The sequence below is a fragment of the Rhinoraja longicauda genome, chromosome 40 (genome assembly GCF_053455715.1).
Source record: "Rhinoraja longicauda isolate Sanriku21f chromosome 40, sRhiLon1.1, whole genome shotgun sequence".
Taxonomy (NCBI): Eukaryota; Metazoa; Chordata; class Chondrichthyes; order Rajiformes; family Arhynchobatidae; genus Rhinoraja; species Rhinoraja longicauda.
Genome location: NC_135992.1, coordinates 16,771,311 through 16,789,095, shown reverse-complemented (window position 1 = coordinate 16,789,095; position 17,785 = coordinate 16,771,311). Strand labels below are relative to the sequence as shown.

The 17,785-nt window shown below is 41.6% G+C and overlaps 1 protein-coding gene across 1 annotated transcript in view; it reads right to left on the bottom strand.

The window, feature by feature from the left end:
- The window catches only part of LOC144611338 (kinesin-like protein KIF18B), a 59,580-nt gene extending 47,554 nt beyond the window's left edge, over positions 1–12,026 (bottom strand). Inside the window, exons 1-4 of the mRNA XM_078430397.1 lie at positions 11,711–12,026; positions 7,111–7,268; positions 2,909–3,013; positions 297–407 (exon numbers count right to left, since the gene is read on the bottom strand). Of these exons, the coding sequence (XP_078286523.1) occupies positions 297–407; positions 2,909–3,013; positions 7,111–7,268; positions 11,711–12,026 (690 nt within the window). The remainder of the gene's footprint in view (positions 1–296; positions 408–2,908; positions 3,014–7,110; positions 7,269–11,710) is intronic.
- Positions 12,027–17,785: the final 5,759 nt, after the last annotated feature.

The following is a 17,785-nucleotide window of genomic DNA, read 5'->3' as shown; positions in this document are numbered from 1 at the left end:
TGGATGGAAAAGATTTAGAGATAATATGGGCGAAACACAGGAAAATGGGACTAGCTTAGGTGGGGCATCTTGACTGACATGAACGAGTTGGGCTGAGAGACTAGTTTCCGTGCTGCACGACACTGCGACTCTAATTGAATTCATGAGATTTGCTGAAGCAAACCATGAGGTGAACACGTTCCCCATTTAGTTGTACATGTACACGCCTACAAAATAGGTCCCATGGATAGCATGCAACTTTCAAATATTAATTACAAAGTTGTGTTAGTCCTGTGTTTAGTCTCAGTGGTTTTAACCTGAAAGACAGCATGGGATCGCGAGGATGTGGCGTTGGCGTCAGTGGGATGCTGGGTCCTGTTCTGGTTTCCACTTGCCAACATCTTCAAGAGCTCTTTGGCAGTCTTGGGCTGAAGGATCGGAAAAAAAACCCACAGAAAAGTCAACTTTTTAGACAGCAGATTAAGCTTCCTTCACTTTTAGAAAGGGTTTAGATGACTTACCAGTAATCAGAGCAGAACTTTAGTGCTATAGCTTGGTGGGTTGACGAGAATTGATCAAATATATATATATTTTTTAAGGGCCACAAAATTGATTATGGAATATTCCCTTGTGATAGATCCATTTCCTTAACACCTCCCTTCCCAAATGTTTATATGACTTTGCAGCATATATTACATATAAATAAGGCATTGCAAGATATTGTCAGACATCCTTCACTTCTCATGGAAGAGTGCACTGTTGGAATTGGAGAAAAATAGAACCATTGGAGGAACTCAGCGGGTCTGTCAGCATCTGTTGTGGGACTGGATAGATGATGTTTCATGCTGAGGTCCGATATAGGGACTGGACCTGAATAATCAAATATCATTTCCCTCCACAGATGCTGTCTCATCTACTAAGTCCCTCCAGTCTGGTCTCGACCCAAAACGTCGCCCATTCCTTCTCTCCAGGGATGCTGCCTGTCCCATAGTATAAGAAAATAACTGCAGATGCTGGTACAAATCGATTTATTCACAAAATGCTGGAGTAACTCAGCAGGTCAGGCAGCATCTCGGGAGAGAAGGAATGGGTGACATTTCGGGTCGAGACGCTTCTTCAGACTGAAGAAGGGTCTCGACCCAAAACGTCACCCATTCCTTCTCTCCCGAGATGCTGCCTGACCTGCTGAGTTACTCCAGCATTTTGTGAATAAATCGAAATGCTGCCTGTCCCACTGAGTTACTCAGTGTCTATCCTCTCATGGCTCTCTTTGTGTCTATCCTCTAATGGCTCTCTTTCTTTGCTTCGTGCCTAATACCAGATTGAGAATTAGCAGGCACAGTTATTATTTGAAATTGTTTTCATTGAATCAAGTCAATTATATCATCAGTGATATATCTTACCTACAATAAATTGTGATTCCCATGAACTTATCAATTTGATGTGTTGTTTTATAAAACTCCATGTGAGCACCTATAACAAACATCAATTTCTCTGATCTATTATAAATGAAGCGACAATTTGGTAGTTCCTTAAAGCCTCACTTACTTGGGCACTATTGATTAAGATGTTGTCGCGCAGAGACACAAATGGCAACAAGTTTATTCCCATTCGAATTTTTAAAAATGTCACTGGGCAAATATGGTCCCAGTTCCTTTTAGTTATTATGAATTATTTAAGTTTAATTTAATTGAGCACCTTAGGGCCCCATAAATTATCAAGTTTCTCAACACATACATCCTCCTGGGACGTATTTTGATCAATAAATAACTACATAAACTGAATTTAGAATTTTTGCTGTAACTTTCCTTTTAACTAGCAAAAAAAGCCACTTCAAGTCAAGGGGTTTATGATCATATCCACAAGTACAGTGGGTACTTCAACCCTGCAGTTCCTCCAACTGTGCACCTTTAACTCTGCATCCCACCCAATAATTAAATGAATATTTGGCTTTGGGCCAGGGCAATAAGAAAAGGCAAACATTTCTAGCAAAAAATGTAAGAAAGGCCACATCCACCATCGTGGTCTCATTTCACACACCTCAATCTCTGAAATATATCAGTTGCAAATTAAAGCAGAGATGCACAGGATGTGGAAGCTTGCTGAATATTTGCAAAATACAATGGAATATTTACAATGCAGAGAAATGACACAATATCCAAATAGGTTTATGATCATCTATATTCTCCACAAGGTACCTCCGCCCTCTTCCTGCAACATCATCGACATTTAATTCACTACCTTCCCCACCCAAACTAATGACCCTCGGCTCCTCCACATGGCAGTAATTGCACCGTATAAATGCAAGTTTAAAGGTTTTTCCTGAATTCTTGAGTGGATTTATTAGTGATTAGAGTTAATATTTATGGCCAGTGGTTCTGTGTTCACTTGCAAGGGAAACATTTACTCCATTAAATTTTCAGAATCTTAAAGACTTCTATTTGGGTTTATCTCAACTTTGTTTTGAGAATTCAGCCCTAATCTGTTTCCAATAGAGATAATCTCCACTCTTTCCTGTAAATCTTTTTGCAGTTCCTCTGATATCTCTATAACATGGAGACGAGAACTATTCAAGATGTGATCCAATCAAAGCTCTGTTATTAGTTTACAAGGCAGAGAAACTCCATAAAACTGAGTCGCATTTCTCTTCTTTCCGTCCAAATAAGGGTAACCACCACGAGTAAAAATAGTACTTTGTAAAAATTCCAACGCAATCTAAAACTCATCGTGCTCTGCAAAAGCTTGGAGATGAGTTAATAGGCAATAAAATGTCATTATTTGAAAATCAATAAATAGATTTCATTTTCATCACATCCACCATCAACAGATGTTGAGCAGGGCGTTAATAATTACACTAATGTAGCCAACAGCACAGCAGTGGTTAATCAGCAGCAGAGCAGTCGCGAATGGCACTGTGATTGTGACCCACCTGATGGTAGCTTAGCCTCTGAACAACTGTTCCTTTCTGTGGATCCTCTCTCACAGCCAATGAGCCCTTGGGTTCAAGCAGGTCTTGAATCTGTTCGTTGTACACCTGACAGCACAGCGAGAGAGAGAAAAAAACATATAATTAACATTAAGGAACCAAGAAAAAGTACAAACTAGCAATAAAACTCATGCTCTCCAAAATGATCAAACAAATAAAATTGTTTAAAAAAACCCAGAAATTACTGTGATAATATTTCATGTAGGATTGATTCAAGTTACTGAGGCAAGGGTAACAGCTGGGCGAAGGCCCTGAACAGATGCTAAATTACATCACAGGTGTTTGTGGCAGGATTAGTATACACTGCAATGCACAGGATCACTCTGTGGAAACATTCAAATAAACAATTAAAAGTAAAACCTTATTTGTTATATTAATTAATTAAGAGATTTTCAGCACATACTTTCCCAATAATACTCCAGAGTATTAAGTCAAAGGGACTGCAAATGTTAGAAGATGGAACAAAAAAAGAATGCTGGAAGACCCGAGTAGGTCAAGAGGCATCTTTGGAGATTAAAGGTGGTAGCCGACATTCTGGTTGAGACTTTATATCAGGACAGAGAGGGAAGATTGAGTCACAGCAGTATGAGGAAGGGTGTGACAAAGGCTGGTAAATTGATCAGTGGAACCAGTTGAGGTGGAGGAGAGATCAAGGGCAGAGAGAACCAGGTGGGAGAGAGGGAAAGGGGAAGGATTTGGATAGGTGAACAATCAGAGAAAAATCTAGGTGGACAGGTGAGAATGTGGGAGCAGAACAGTGAGGTTGGCCATAAATGGGAAGTTTAATCTTTCATGCCATTCGGTTGTAAGCTAGTCAAACAGAATGAGTTATTGTTCTGGTAATTTTCCATTTGGCCTCAATGTAGCAACGGAGGAGGCCGAGGGTAGTCAGGTCAGCATGGGAACTGCAAGAGGAGCTGTAATGAGTTAGGTGCTGTGGGCAGAGTGGACACAGAGTGCTCCGTAAAATGCTTACCGTGTCTGTGCTTGGTGTCCCTAACGTAGGGGAAACCACATCATAAACACCAAATGCAGTAGACCAGGGAATCCCTACCTCACCTGGAAGGGCTGTTTAGGACTCTGGATGGAGGTGAAGGAAGAAGTGAAGGGATGGCTGCTATACACGTGTCTGGCGACAGAGAGGCAAGGAAGGGATGAGCAGTCCAGGGAGTCACTTAGATGATGATGCGTGTAGGAAGGAACTGCAGATGCTGGTTTAAACCAAAGATAGACACAAAAAGCCGGAGTAACTCAGCGGGAAAGGCAGCATCTCTGGAGAGAAGGAATGGGCGATGTTTTGGGTCGAGACCCTTCTTCAGACTGGGATGATGATCCCTGTGGAAAGCAGAAAGATGGGGAAAGGGGAGAATGTGACCTGTGATGGGATCATTTTGGAATTGGCAGAAAAGCAGAAAGATTTTGTATGCGGAGGCTGGAGGGGTGAAAGGAGAGGAACAAGGGAACTCATTGTCATTGTTCTATCTGGAAAGGCAGGAGGTGAGCGAGAGCAGACATGTGGGGAATGGAAGGATACACCATAGCATACCTGCAGAACAAAGGTTGAAAGTGTAGGAAATATAATCCTGGTTAAATATGATGAGCAATATCTATGGCAATGAAAAAAACAATGGATTTGATTGAGTATTATTAAACAGATTTTTGGTTACATCTTTTCATTAGTTCTGGCATGGGTGGGATGCATACATAAAACCAATGTTTGCCCATCATGTTAACTCATAACACTACTTCTCTCCTCAGAATAGTTACTGTGGACCACTGCAGGAATTGTAGCTTATCTGGAGCACAACTCGACGCTGATCTAGGCAACAAATGCAATGTCACTACATTGCAAATTATTTCAGAGCCAATAACGTGGAATGGTTATGCAACTCCATGCCCACATGATGTCTCAAGAAGCTGACATTAGACAACACCTTCTGCTTGATATAACTTGAAATTGTGGAAATATTTTATGTGCTTACATGTCCCACTTTTTAAAAGCCATAAGGCCAATTAAATGCTTTTCATCTATAAATTTATCACGAGCCTCCTGCTAAATGGTCCATTTAATCCTACTTTTCAAACACTGAAAAATCCATAACATTAATCCATAACACAAACAGAAAGACAAATCAATATTAGATTACTACCAGCTATTTTTCTTCCAAGGAAAATCTAACATGGAGTCTGCTTAACTGTAACATTGTACCTGGGGTAAATTATCAAATTGCTACAGTTGAGGGCAAAAAAGCACACAGATCGTATGGGAATAGAAATTAAAAAAACCAATAGAGTGAAAAGAAGCAATTATCAATCAAGTATTAAAGAACGAACAACAAATAAGTTTACAAGGAAGGAGGCCACCAGGCTGCAGGTGACAACCCTGCACTGTAGCTCTCATGATATCAAAGATGCTGCAAGAATAAGAGTTTTGCATTCGGTGGGGGTTGATGTGTTAGATTTTTAAGCATGCCGTAATAAACATAAGTGACTGATTTATTATAGTAAGAATTGCTGTCATTACCAACTCCATTACCAACTCTCTCCAGGACCTTTAATTCACCGGGAGCGAACATGATCAAAAAACAGGGCACAAAGTCCTTTCTTCTGTGTACTATTGTTCCATTAACCACACTTCTACCAAGTCTCCATTATTCCGTTTATTTTTGTATTCACAAACATTTTTGTATCCATTGGGTAAAGCAGTTATTCGCTTGTACCTTTTCGATTTAGGGCATTGCATTTGGTAGATTGTAGAAAACCAAGGGATAGATAACTATTTTGCAGAAAACCTTCATTCAGACTGCAAGTGATTCTGATTTTTCAGTTGTCCGACTATTAATTCTATGTCTCACTTCCATTCTAGCCTCTCTACCGTTAGACATTGACATCCAACATACACTGGAATACTGTCTCATCTTTTGAAAGGTCATTATCGTGTACTTTTAACTCTTTTCTCTCCAGAATGCTAGCTTTTGCAGTGCGGCTCACAATTCCAGCAGTGCATGTTTTTCTCATCCCTTTCTTCTTTCTATTTCTGTTCATCTTCTATTTTTATCTCCGGTGTTTAACATTGTTTCATTAACTTTCCTCAGCAAGCACCATCACTATGTATCATTCACCTCTGTCCACCCTAATACACATTCCCTTTCTTTTCTCCAACTCCCCTCCCCTTTTCTCCACAACTTAAATTTGTTTCAATTCTTTATTTTCTTGCTAAAAAGTCCGTGACTCGAAGCATTAACCCCGTTTCACTTTCCATAGACTCTGCCAATCCAGTGATTTCAGCATTTTCAGTTTTATATCAGATTTGTACGTTTTTGTTTTTGTTTTACGCTTTCTTTGCAAGTTTGTCAAGATGCACATTTTCTTGCAGTGACAGTTTCTTGTCACTGTCATTTTGGGCTAGGCAGCTGGAGGCATCCACAGCACATTATACTCACAGTGGTCTCACATCAACTCAACTTCCTTTGGCTACATTTATCTGAAACAGATACAAGAGTATTTTGCTCCTTTTGGAGACGGGATTGCACATACATGTGGATACTTGGAGTAATTTGTAAGTAATTTATTCGGAGCTCCAAGAAAAAACTGCTGCTCAGTATTTCCAGATAATTATCTTTAAAAAAAAATCCCAAATGTAAATGATCATTTAATTCCATTGTGCTCAAACGTTTGGGAATAGTTGGCACCACAGTCAACAGCAACAATGAGTGTGCTGGAATTGTTGATGCCTTGGTTTGAATGTTACCATGGAATAAGTGTGAGGTAATCACATTTCATCATATTCAGATGATAATGGTGGAGAGGGGATAGGCTGATGACACAGCCTAATCTTCTACCAGAATGACGGCAGAGCTCCAGAGGTCTACCTGCTTTCACCCATAGAACTGGGCAGAGGCTCAGCATTCTAATCAGGATATCGAAATCCAGCCAAATCCCAATCCCATAGCATTTGGTATCCAGCAAAGGCAGAAAATCTCCCCGCTGAATTTGTATCATCGCTCTGCAAACAATTGAACAGAAACTGGCTGGTGTGCTTGGAATTTAAATGATAAAAATGAAACAATATAAAATAATATTAAAGATTGAAAAGTACATTACTATATTTAAAACGACCTGCTCAAATTTTGCTTCTAACTTGCCTCCAAATACGAGACAGCAACTTCACAAATTTTCTCATCTTTCATTTCTTCGATTCTCTCGTAGAGCTGCTGCATCGTGAGGTAGATCACTCCAGGCTGATCCACGCTGCCCAGCATCGTGTGGGTCTTGCCAGATCCTGTTGCACCGTAGGCAAAGACTGAAAAATAAAAGATATATTTGAAAATCTCATGTAAGATATTACGGCAGTAGCATGTAGATAGAAACAAGCATAGGTTTTCAGTACACACTGTTGCCTGTGTCTGTCTTCTTTATTTTACAAATGTACACTGCACATACTCTCACATATTCACAAGACTGATAAGATAATGAATATATCACATGACACAAATCACACCATTCTGGTACTCTGTTCTTAAAGTTAGTTACCATTATATACACTATTATATGCACTACATCTCATGACAATGGAACAGTAGCAAGCTGCTCATCTTTTTTGTCAGTGGTCCTGTGCAAAAACTCAAGAGAAAGGCAATTGAGCTGAAGAATAATATTTGCACCGTCAAGTGAGAATGTTTTCATTTTTATATATTTATAGGACAGTGAACAGTACAGAACAGGAACAGGCCCTTTGGCCCACAATGCCAAATTAAAATAATCCCACATGGTCTGTTCCAAAATTATTGGACTCCTGTCAGAACCCTCTCCACCCAATACGACCAGCAGATGCCAAGATCAGCTGGCAGGATGTTACAGGACCCCTTCACACATCCTGTTCTCTGTGTTTGTGGCTCCCCTCAGGACGCCGACTTCACTGGCCAGGTTGTGGGACACAGAGGAGAAGGGCAACCTTTGTCCCCAAGGCTGTTCAGCTCCTCAACTCCCAACCACCCCTTTCCCGCTGCTCACCCTGCTAATCCCCCCCCCCAAATAGTTTTTGTACTACTCAAGGTGGCTTTTTTAAATTGCCCCACAGAGACAAATAAAGTGTTTTGAACTTGAACCGTTTGTTATTCTACTGATGTTGATTAGACCTGCTAGATATTTCAGGAATTATTTTTAGCATAAGAAATTGTTAGGCTGATTTCAGCAACAAGAACTGTAGCATCTGTATCTATTAACATGGCTAAAATTTAGTAATCCAAAGACAGAATCTTGCAGATGTTGAAAATCTGAAATAAAAATGGAAAATGCTAAAAAAAATGCTTCTGATAAGATTATTGGCATTAAACTTTAACTCTCTTCAGAGAACCTGCCTGAATGACTCTTAGATGTAGTTTGAATCATAAATCTGTCCCTCTCTCAAAAATATTTGTGCACCACTGAACTAGACATTTAATTGTGGTCTGGAATGGAGCTTGAATTTTCTGAAGACCCAGAGAGCTACTGGCTGAGGTACAGCTGAAGAAATTCACACCTAATCCGTGTTTCTTTTTAAGTTACTCTTGTCTGTCTCAGTTGCATATTCATTAAAGGTCAGAGGAAGGCTTCATCCACATGATACACTGTTCAAATGAGCAACACTCTACAGTCATACAATAGAAATGGAAAGAGGCACACTCAAAGATAATATTGTATGGTCAGCAAAAGCATACGCTGTACAAATTGTACCTGCTTTCCCTGAAGCTACACTCAATGGACTTGTAGGTTACTTTAGACTAATGAACTCCATCACATTTCAATCTGCTCCAGTGAAACAACAGCCCATATAGATTCTACTTATAAACCCTTTGGAGAAGTATTCTTCAAGCAATGGAGAAGAATTGCACCAATGATTACTTGTGGCTTGTAGACAATAGACAATAGGTGCAGGAGGAGGCCATTCGGCCCTTCGAGCCAGCACCGCCATTCAATGTGATCATGGCTGATCATTCTCAATCAGTACCCCGTCCCTGCCTTCTCCCCATACCCCCTGACTCCGCTATCCTTAAGAGCTCTACCTAGCTCTCTCTTGAATGCATTCAGAGAATTGGCCTCCACTGCCTTCTGAGGCAGAGAATTCTACAGATTCACAACTCTGACTGAAAAAGTTTTTCCTCATCTCAGTTCTAAATGGCCTACCCCTTATTCTTAAACTGTGACCCCTTGTTCTGGACTCCCCCAACATTGGGAACATGTTTCCTGCCTCTAACGTGTCCAACCCCTTAATAATCTTATACGTTTCGATAAGATCTCCTCTCATCCCTCTAAATTCCTGTGTATACAAGCCTAGCCGCTCCAGTCTTTCAACATATGACAGTCCCGCCATTCCGGAAATTATCCTAGTAAACCTTCGCTGCACGCCCTCAATAGCAAGAATATCCTTCCTCAAATTTGGAGACCAAAACTGTAGATCTAGAAATAAATGTAAATCGTGTAGCTTTTACCTCCACATTTATGCTTATTGTGAGTAAGCTGGTCTATAAAATTTGGTTAGAATGTTATCCGTCTGGTGGAAAGTTAGAATTAATAAGGAATAAACTTTGTGCTGCTTTGACTGAAGCTATCAAAACACAGGAGCAGAAAAGTACTTTGTCACGAGTGGCATGTTATCTGCTTCAACTACTTTCAGACAGTAATCTTCTCAATCGTAACGTTGCCTCAGGGTTGTAAATATAAAGCAGTATTGTGGAAAGGGTTAACATTTGATTACAGTCCAAAATTCCAGTATTAATTGCAAACATATTTATATTGCTGATCATTGACAGACTGTATTACAAAATTCATCACTAAACTGAAACAACTTTGACCAAAATGAGTTTAAGTTTTAAAGATTAATGTGCCTGACATTTTCATAAGGCCTCCATGTTCCCTTTGCATTTTTGATGCACAAGACAAAGCATTTTGACCATTTAATTGACTTAAAAAGGACAGTTACTCAAATGAGTGGAGTAAATGACAAATCTTTGTTTAACAAGTCTACCAATGCTGATTCCCATTGATATGTGGCATATTGAGGAACAACAGCAAGCAGAAGTTGGACCATGGCTTTTTGTCGCTGCTTAGAAGTTTGGAGAAGATGACATGATAAAATTTTAAATAGCCGCAAAGGATATTAGTTCAGTAACAACAATTCCCCACATTAGCTGAATGAATGTATCCACCTGCAAATGTCAATCTCGGAGTAATCAGAGAAAGAGGACAGAAAGAAGAGAAACTGGCAAAGCAGAATGAAACGGGTCCAAGAAGGAAAGGGCAAGAGAGGGAGAAATTGGGAGGGGGATGGTAGATAACTCCTGAGAAGAGATGGAAGGCAGAGGATACCATTTTAAAATCCAAGAGATAGAAACTCCAATCAAAATGCAAAAACATGTCACAGTGGAACAAAAACATTTTCATGAGAAATGAGACTATAGATGCTGGAATCTAGGACAAAAACAATGCTGGAAAGGGTTGATTGGGAAAACCTGTTTGCAGGTGAAAGGATTTCTAGCAAGCAGGATTTAAAAAAAAAAGTAAAATAGGGAGAGTCGAATGACAACACGTTAAAGTGAAGGGCAAGGCTGGCAGAGTGAGTGATCCTTGGTTGATGATGGATATTGAGGCAGTGGTCAGGAAAAGGAGGAAACATTTGTAAGGTATAGGCAGCTGGAACCAAGCAAATCCCTGAGTGTAAAAGATGTAGGAAAATCAGGAGGGCAAGAAAAGAGGCAGATAAGGGAAAGGGGAATCCCAAGAGATTCTACAAGTATATTAAGAGCAAAAGGGTAACCATTGGGGAGAATAGGATCGACGTGGTCGTCCATGTGAGACAGTAGATGGGCAAGATGTCAAATGAATATTTCTCATCAATACTTATTCTCAAGAAACGCAAGAGGCTGAGGGGGGACCTTGTCGATGTATAATTGTGAGGGGCATAAGTAAGGTGGATGATCACAGTTTAGTTAGAGTGAAATGCAGCAGGTTAAGACGATAATAGATGTTCCTTAAGTATTCATTAATAAAAGTACCAGTGGTTATACTAGCTTGTATACTATCATTCGGGTAGTGCATGAAACAATCTAAGCACCACTCAATATGGCAATGGTTTACTCAGCTGTATTCACTTTGTGCCTCAGTATTTTAGTCTGATTTCCAAAGATTTTCCAACCCCGAGGGAAATGTCCCAGACACACTAACAGGTCAATTGCAAGACTTCTGTAAATATCCACAAAGAATTTAACTTATTCCAGTGTGTAGGAAGGAATTGCAGATGCTGGTTTAAATCGAAGATAGACAAACCGAAGATAGCATCTCTGGAGATGCAGCCTGTCCCGCTGAGTTACTCCAGCTTATGTATCTATCTTCTTTAACTTATTCTAGACCATGGAGCATTATATTATTCAAGCATTAATACTATATATTGCAAAGCATGCAAATTTAAGGTTCAACAAAAACTCTGAAAGTTTTGTGTAGAAGAGACCATTATCCTTGGAATTAAAATGAAAAAACTATCACATTAGGCCTCTCTTATACCACATAATTAATGTGAACTCAAATGATAAAGATGCCTAGAATATAGTAAGAAATATACACTCCTTGCAGAAACACTTTCACATCAAAAAGGTATCTGTAATTCTGTATAAATTGGCTGCAGCTGGCTAACGTCACTCAGTACACATATAGATTTATTGCAACATTGGTTCAATGCTTTCAACCAATACATGCAGCTTTAACACTTACCTGAGCAATTGTACCCATTCAAAACTCCTTCCAAAATTTGTTTAGTTGTGAACTCAAACACTTCTTGTTGGGTAGAGTTTTCATTAAAAACTCTGTCAAACACGAATTTCAGGTCTTTCCTTTTCCGACACGTTATGCCCCGATCTCTGAACTTAGCTCCTGAAAACATGTCATTAATTTCTTCCTTTGGGTCAAAGACCAGGACATTTTCATCCACCATTTGTGCAACAGCATGGCTTTCGGCTTCCAATTCTCGATGATTTGGAGGTCTGATCCGGACCACTACAGTCACATTGCCTTCTTCCTCCTGTGGCATGATTCTCATTCACAGGTTATGGTTCCTCTGGACCTGCCTCCTCTTGTACCTGCAGCTGAAGCAAATATAATCAAATAAGAAATTGGAATGTATTTCAGACTATAAATGTACTGATTTGATCTACTTAGGGTCAGTCAGCATCTGCCCCATCTAAGCCTTTTACAATGAGCAAGTCCCAGTCAATATTGAGGAAGTTGTAGTCAGCCACTAAAATGCTCTTGCTTTTACATCTATCCATAATCTGTCTGCATATGTTCCCGATCTCGCACTGACTATAGTATCATCCCACTACAGCGATGGCACCTTGTTTTTGAGCTCTACCCATTTTGTCTCAGTGGACGAACCCTCCGATATGACCTATCTGACATTCTCCTTGATTAGTAAAGCAACTCTTCCACCTCTTTTACCTCCCTCCCTCTCTCTCTCTCTCTCTCTCTCTCTCTCTCTCTCTCTTAGTCTGAAACATCGAAACCTGTGGAACATTGAGCCACCAGTCCTGTTGCCTCTCACAACCAAATCTCTGCAATGGCCACATCATCATCCCAAGTACTGATCCAAGCTCTAAGTTCATCTGCTTTACCCATAATACTCCTTTACTCATGATAAACCAACATACTTCAAATCTTTCAAAACAGTCCAAATGTGGCCTTGCTACATGTTGCCTATTCATTTACTTTTGCACTCAGTTCCAACATTAATATTTAGGCAGCAGACACCAATTTGCCATGTATGTCTGCGTTAACAATTTGTGCATATTTTAGACAGATTGTCCTGATTGTCCACAAAATAAACATACAAGACATTAATCCTGTCATATTGCAGCTTATGTTCTGGGTTTATTATTGTCAGGTCTATCGAGGTACAGTGAAAAACGTTGTTTTGCAAGCTATCCAAATAGAACAGACACACTATCTGATTAGCAGGTTCAAACATAAATCTTAACTTTGACTATCATCTTAAATTATGCTCTTATAATAACTACTTTGAGGTTGATACTCTGAGGTATCAAAATCACTCCACCTCTGAGAAACCATGACATCCACTGATTAATTAGGCGGTAACATTACCAGTTCAATCATGTGATTGCAACCTTCCTCTTGGAGAAAATATGGCAGAGGGAATCTAATCATTGGATGCATGAAACCTACCAAGACTGTCAACATCTACCTACTCTCTGGCATTGCACCTCCTGGAATCAGAAGAGCTGTAGCCAGTCAAAGAACGCCTCAGACAATCAGAGGATGGAAGATACCCCCTACATGACCACCCCTTGCTACCTCAGCGTTTGAATTCACGCAGAAGTTTCCTCTCTTCTGTCCATCCCCTGGACTGCAGTGCATCGTCCAGAAGGCTCAAACTCTGGGAAGAGACCCAGCGAAATCTCCGGAAGACACTCACATGGCAATCAATCCCTCTGAGAAACTCCCACCAGGTTCTGACCAACCGTGGATAACCTGACGCAGTCTCAACAGACTGCGGCCAGGCATGGGGAGGAGCAAATCGAACATGCTGAAGTGGGGAGATGCAGAAGATGCGGCAGACTGCCAGTGCGGACGTGGTCTCCAGACTATAGAACATCTTCTGAGCTGTGACATGCTGCATGACGTACAACATAAAGCTAAAACCCAACAACAGTTAAAGGGACTTTATACTGCAACTAACCAATACATCTATTTGATCCAGAAAAGTTGAGCATGAGAAACAAATATCAAAAATATGATACCAATGGACATATCACTGTCCCTGTAAAACCTTAAGGTCTTCATTTGATTGAATCAACTCCACAGTAGATTTGGTAATATTTTGACCATTATTCTAAATCATGCCTCTCAACCACATGACTAAATTGTTGCTTTGATATTCTGAAGTACCAAATTATAGATCTGCATAATGCACAATATGTCAAAAAGAATAAATAATTATTATACAAAAGTGTTCATTTATAAATAGCAATACCATAGTTAAGCATCCCTAGGATTTTTGCAAGACAAAGCCACATGCTTCTTACATATGCATGTTCCTAAGCAAGCAGCTTGATTAAACCTCAGATGAGTGTCCTAGAATGAGGTGCGTCGCTGAGGTTTCAGAAGGAATTTCAGAAGCTAAGACTTTGGGGGAAGGAGACAATGATGAGGTAATGAATATCAGGGATATGCAAAATGCCAAAATTTGAGTAGATAATTGGGTTGCAAAGCTGAAGGAAATTACTGAGAGAGGGAATGAGGTAATGGAGGAATTTAAAAACAGAGATGAGAATTTTAAACTGGAAACATTTTTGGTTCAATCATTAACGAGTGAATTGGGGGGGTGTATGATTTAGGAAATGAGCACAGAGATTTTGGATGGCATTTATGAGTATGTGCTTATGAGCTCATGCTTTCTACAGTTTCACAAGGTTTACCTAGCCAGTGAGATGCCCAGGAGATCACTGGAATAGTCATTCAGAGGTCAGAATGCCCAAGAAGAGAGTAACAGATGCATGAAGCTTAGGTGGAGATGATGAGGTGGACACATTGAAGTTATAGCAATTAGTAGGATATAGAATTAAATGCCAAGGTCAAGGAGGTTACAAACAACCTGGTTCAGCTACAGGCAGCACTCAAGAGAGGGATGAAGTGGAAAATAGATCTTATGAAATAACAGATTCAATAGAAAGCAGATTGTTCAGTACTCACAATGGAAAACACAAATGAGATTCTTTATGATAGGTTATTTTTCAGTAAATCATTTAAAAGTCAATAAACATTACTGCAAATGTTGCACAACCAGCTACAATCTAGAGTTGATCAACTGTGCGCCTAATTTTTTAATTAGAAATTAAGTTTAATTCTTGATCACATTTTTTAAATTTTGGAAATTTCTCAGAACTCAGAAGATCTCAGGAATGAGTGGGTTAACAATTGATGAGCATTTGGCAGCACTGGGCCTGCACTTGCTGGAGTTTAGAAGGAAGAGGGGGGGGGGCTCATTGAAACTTACCAAATAGTGAAAGGCTTGGAAAGAGTGGATGTGGAGAGGATGTTTCCACTAGTGGGAGAGTCTTGGACTAGAGGTTATAGCCTCAGAATTAAAGGATGTTCCTTTAGGAAGTAGATGAGGAGGAATTTCTTTAGTCAGAGGGTGGTGAATCTGTGCCAATGGATATCAGAATTTAATTTCAATAGCTGCCTTTCTGCAGGCTGCAATCCAAATTTTCTATTTAAGAAAAACCTTCAAAAAAACCTCAAATTAAAATTATGCAAAGCCCACATCAGAATGTGGCTCAATGTCATATCTTGTGTTGACAACTCTCTGGTGAATTGCTTTGAGACACTTTACGATTCTAAAAAAATCCTCTGAAACAGTACTTTTAGGCCAATCCTGTCCGTGTTTCAGGATTATCGGGGCTGGGGCTAGCGGGGGCCCAGGCGAGAAGGGGCCGGACGAGGGGGTGGGGGCCGGGGCGAGGTGGGTGCCCAGGGGGGCGAGGAGGGGGGGGCGGGGGGACGAGGAGGGGGGGGGCGGGGGGACGAGGAGGGGGGGGCGGGGGGACGAGGGGGAAGTGGGGGGGGGAGACGAGGGGAGGGGGAGTGGGTGGGGGGACGGGGAGTGGGTGGTTGGGGGCCCGGGACGAGATGGGAGGGGGATGTGGGTGGGGGCCCGGGGCAAGGAGAGGGCCGGGACGAGGGGGTGGGGTCCCGGCCGGGGGGGTGGGCAGCGGACGGGCCGCGGGCACTGGCCCTTAACGGGCAACCGTCCTGCGGCCTAGCGTACAGGCTCCGGCCGCCCGTGGCCTCCCCGCTTACAGGCAGACTCCCCTTCCCTCAATACCTACCGGGCGCCGACCCGACTGCTGTTTCCAGCCCGGCCGCTGAGACAGTTTTCTTTTATTATATTATTTTTTTTCTCTCAATTTACTTTCTGAAATCGGTTTAAATTTCCGCGGGCTCGCACCGCACATGCGCTTTAGGTCGACAGCCGCGATTACGGCGCATGCGCCAGTCACGGGCCCGGCACGGGTGGGGTCGCGCGTGCGCGGAAGAAACGGCGGGAAGGGGCGGTGCCGGCGTCCCCTCAGGTTGTCCGCACTGGACCAGGTGCAATGACGACATCACTCACTGGCAGCAGCATCACAGGTACATGGACTCAACACACATAAAACATGAACGTGTGGAAAAGACTGCAAAAGCAAGACACTATTGTATCTGTTTTAGGCAAATTATAAGAATTATTTTCTGAAGCAAGTCATGTATTCCTTCTCTCCATTGATGCTACCTGTCCCGCTGAGTTACTCCAGCTTTCTGTGTCTGTCTTTCATGTAAACCAGCATCTCCAGTTCCATCCTACACATAAGAATTGATTTTTTGGGTTGTCAAGTCATAAGAGTAATACAGCGTGGAAACAGGCCCAACTTGCACACGCTGACCAATATGCCCCATCTACACTAGTCGCACTTGCCCACACTTGGCCAATATCCCTCCAAACCAATCTTGTTTATGTACCTGTCCAAATGTCTCAAACGTTATGATAATACCTGCCTCAACTATTTCCTCGGCAGCTCATTTTATATACCTACCACCCTTTTTGTACAAAGCCTTCGACAAGGTCCCACATAGGAGATTAGTGGGCAAAATTAGGGCACATGGTATTGGGGGTAGGGTACTGACATGGATAGAAAATTGGTTGACAGACAGAAAGCAAAGAGTGGGGATAAATGGGGCCCTTTCGGAATGGCAGGCAGTGACCAGTGGGGTACCGCAAGGTTCGGTGCTGGGACCCCAGCTATTTACGATGTACATTAATGACTTAGACGAAGGGATTAAAAGTACCATTAGCAAATTTGCAGATGATACTAAGCTGGGGGGTAGTGTGAATTGTGAGGAAGATGCAATAAGGCTGCAGGGTGACTTGGACAGGTTGTGTGAGTGGGCGGATACATGGCAGATGCAGTTTAATGTAGATAAGTGTGAGGTTATTCATTTTGGAAGTAAGAATAAAAAGGCAGATTATTATCTGAATGGTGTCAAGTTAGGATGAGGGGGAGTTCAACGAGATCTGGGTGTCCTAGTGCATCAGTCAATGAAAGGAAGCATGCAGGTACAGCAGGCAGTGAAGAAAGCCAATGGAATGTTGGCCTTCGTAACAAGAGGAGTTGAGTATAGGAGCAAAGAGGTCCTTCTACAGTTGTACCGGGCCCTGGTGAGACCGCACCTGGAGTACTGTGTGCAGTTTTGGTCTCCAAATTTGAGGAAGGATATTCTTGCTATGGAGGGCGTGCAGCGTAGGTTCACTAGGTTAATTCCCGGAATGGCGGGACTGTCGTATGTTGAAAGGCTGGAGCGATTGGGCTTGTATACACTGGAATTTAGAAGGATGAGGGGGGATCTTATTGAAACATATAAGATAATTAGGGGATTGGACACATTAGAGGCAGGAAACATGTTCCCAATGTTGGGGGAGTCCAGAACAAGGGGCCACAGTTTAAGAATAAGGGGTAGGCCATTTAGAACGGAGATGAGGAAGAACTTTTTCAGTCAGAGAGTGGTGAAGGTGTGGAATTCTCTGCCTCAGAAGGCAGTGGAGGCCAGTTCGTTGGATGCTTTCAAGAGAGAGCTGGATAGAGCTCTTAAGGATGGCGGAGTGAGGGGGAGAAGGCAGGAACGGGGTACTGATTGAGAGTGATCAGCCATGATCGCATTGAATGGCGGTGCTGGCTCGAAGGGCTGAATGGCCTACTCCTGCACCTATTGTCTATTGTCTATTGTCTATTGTTACCCCTC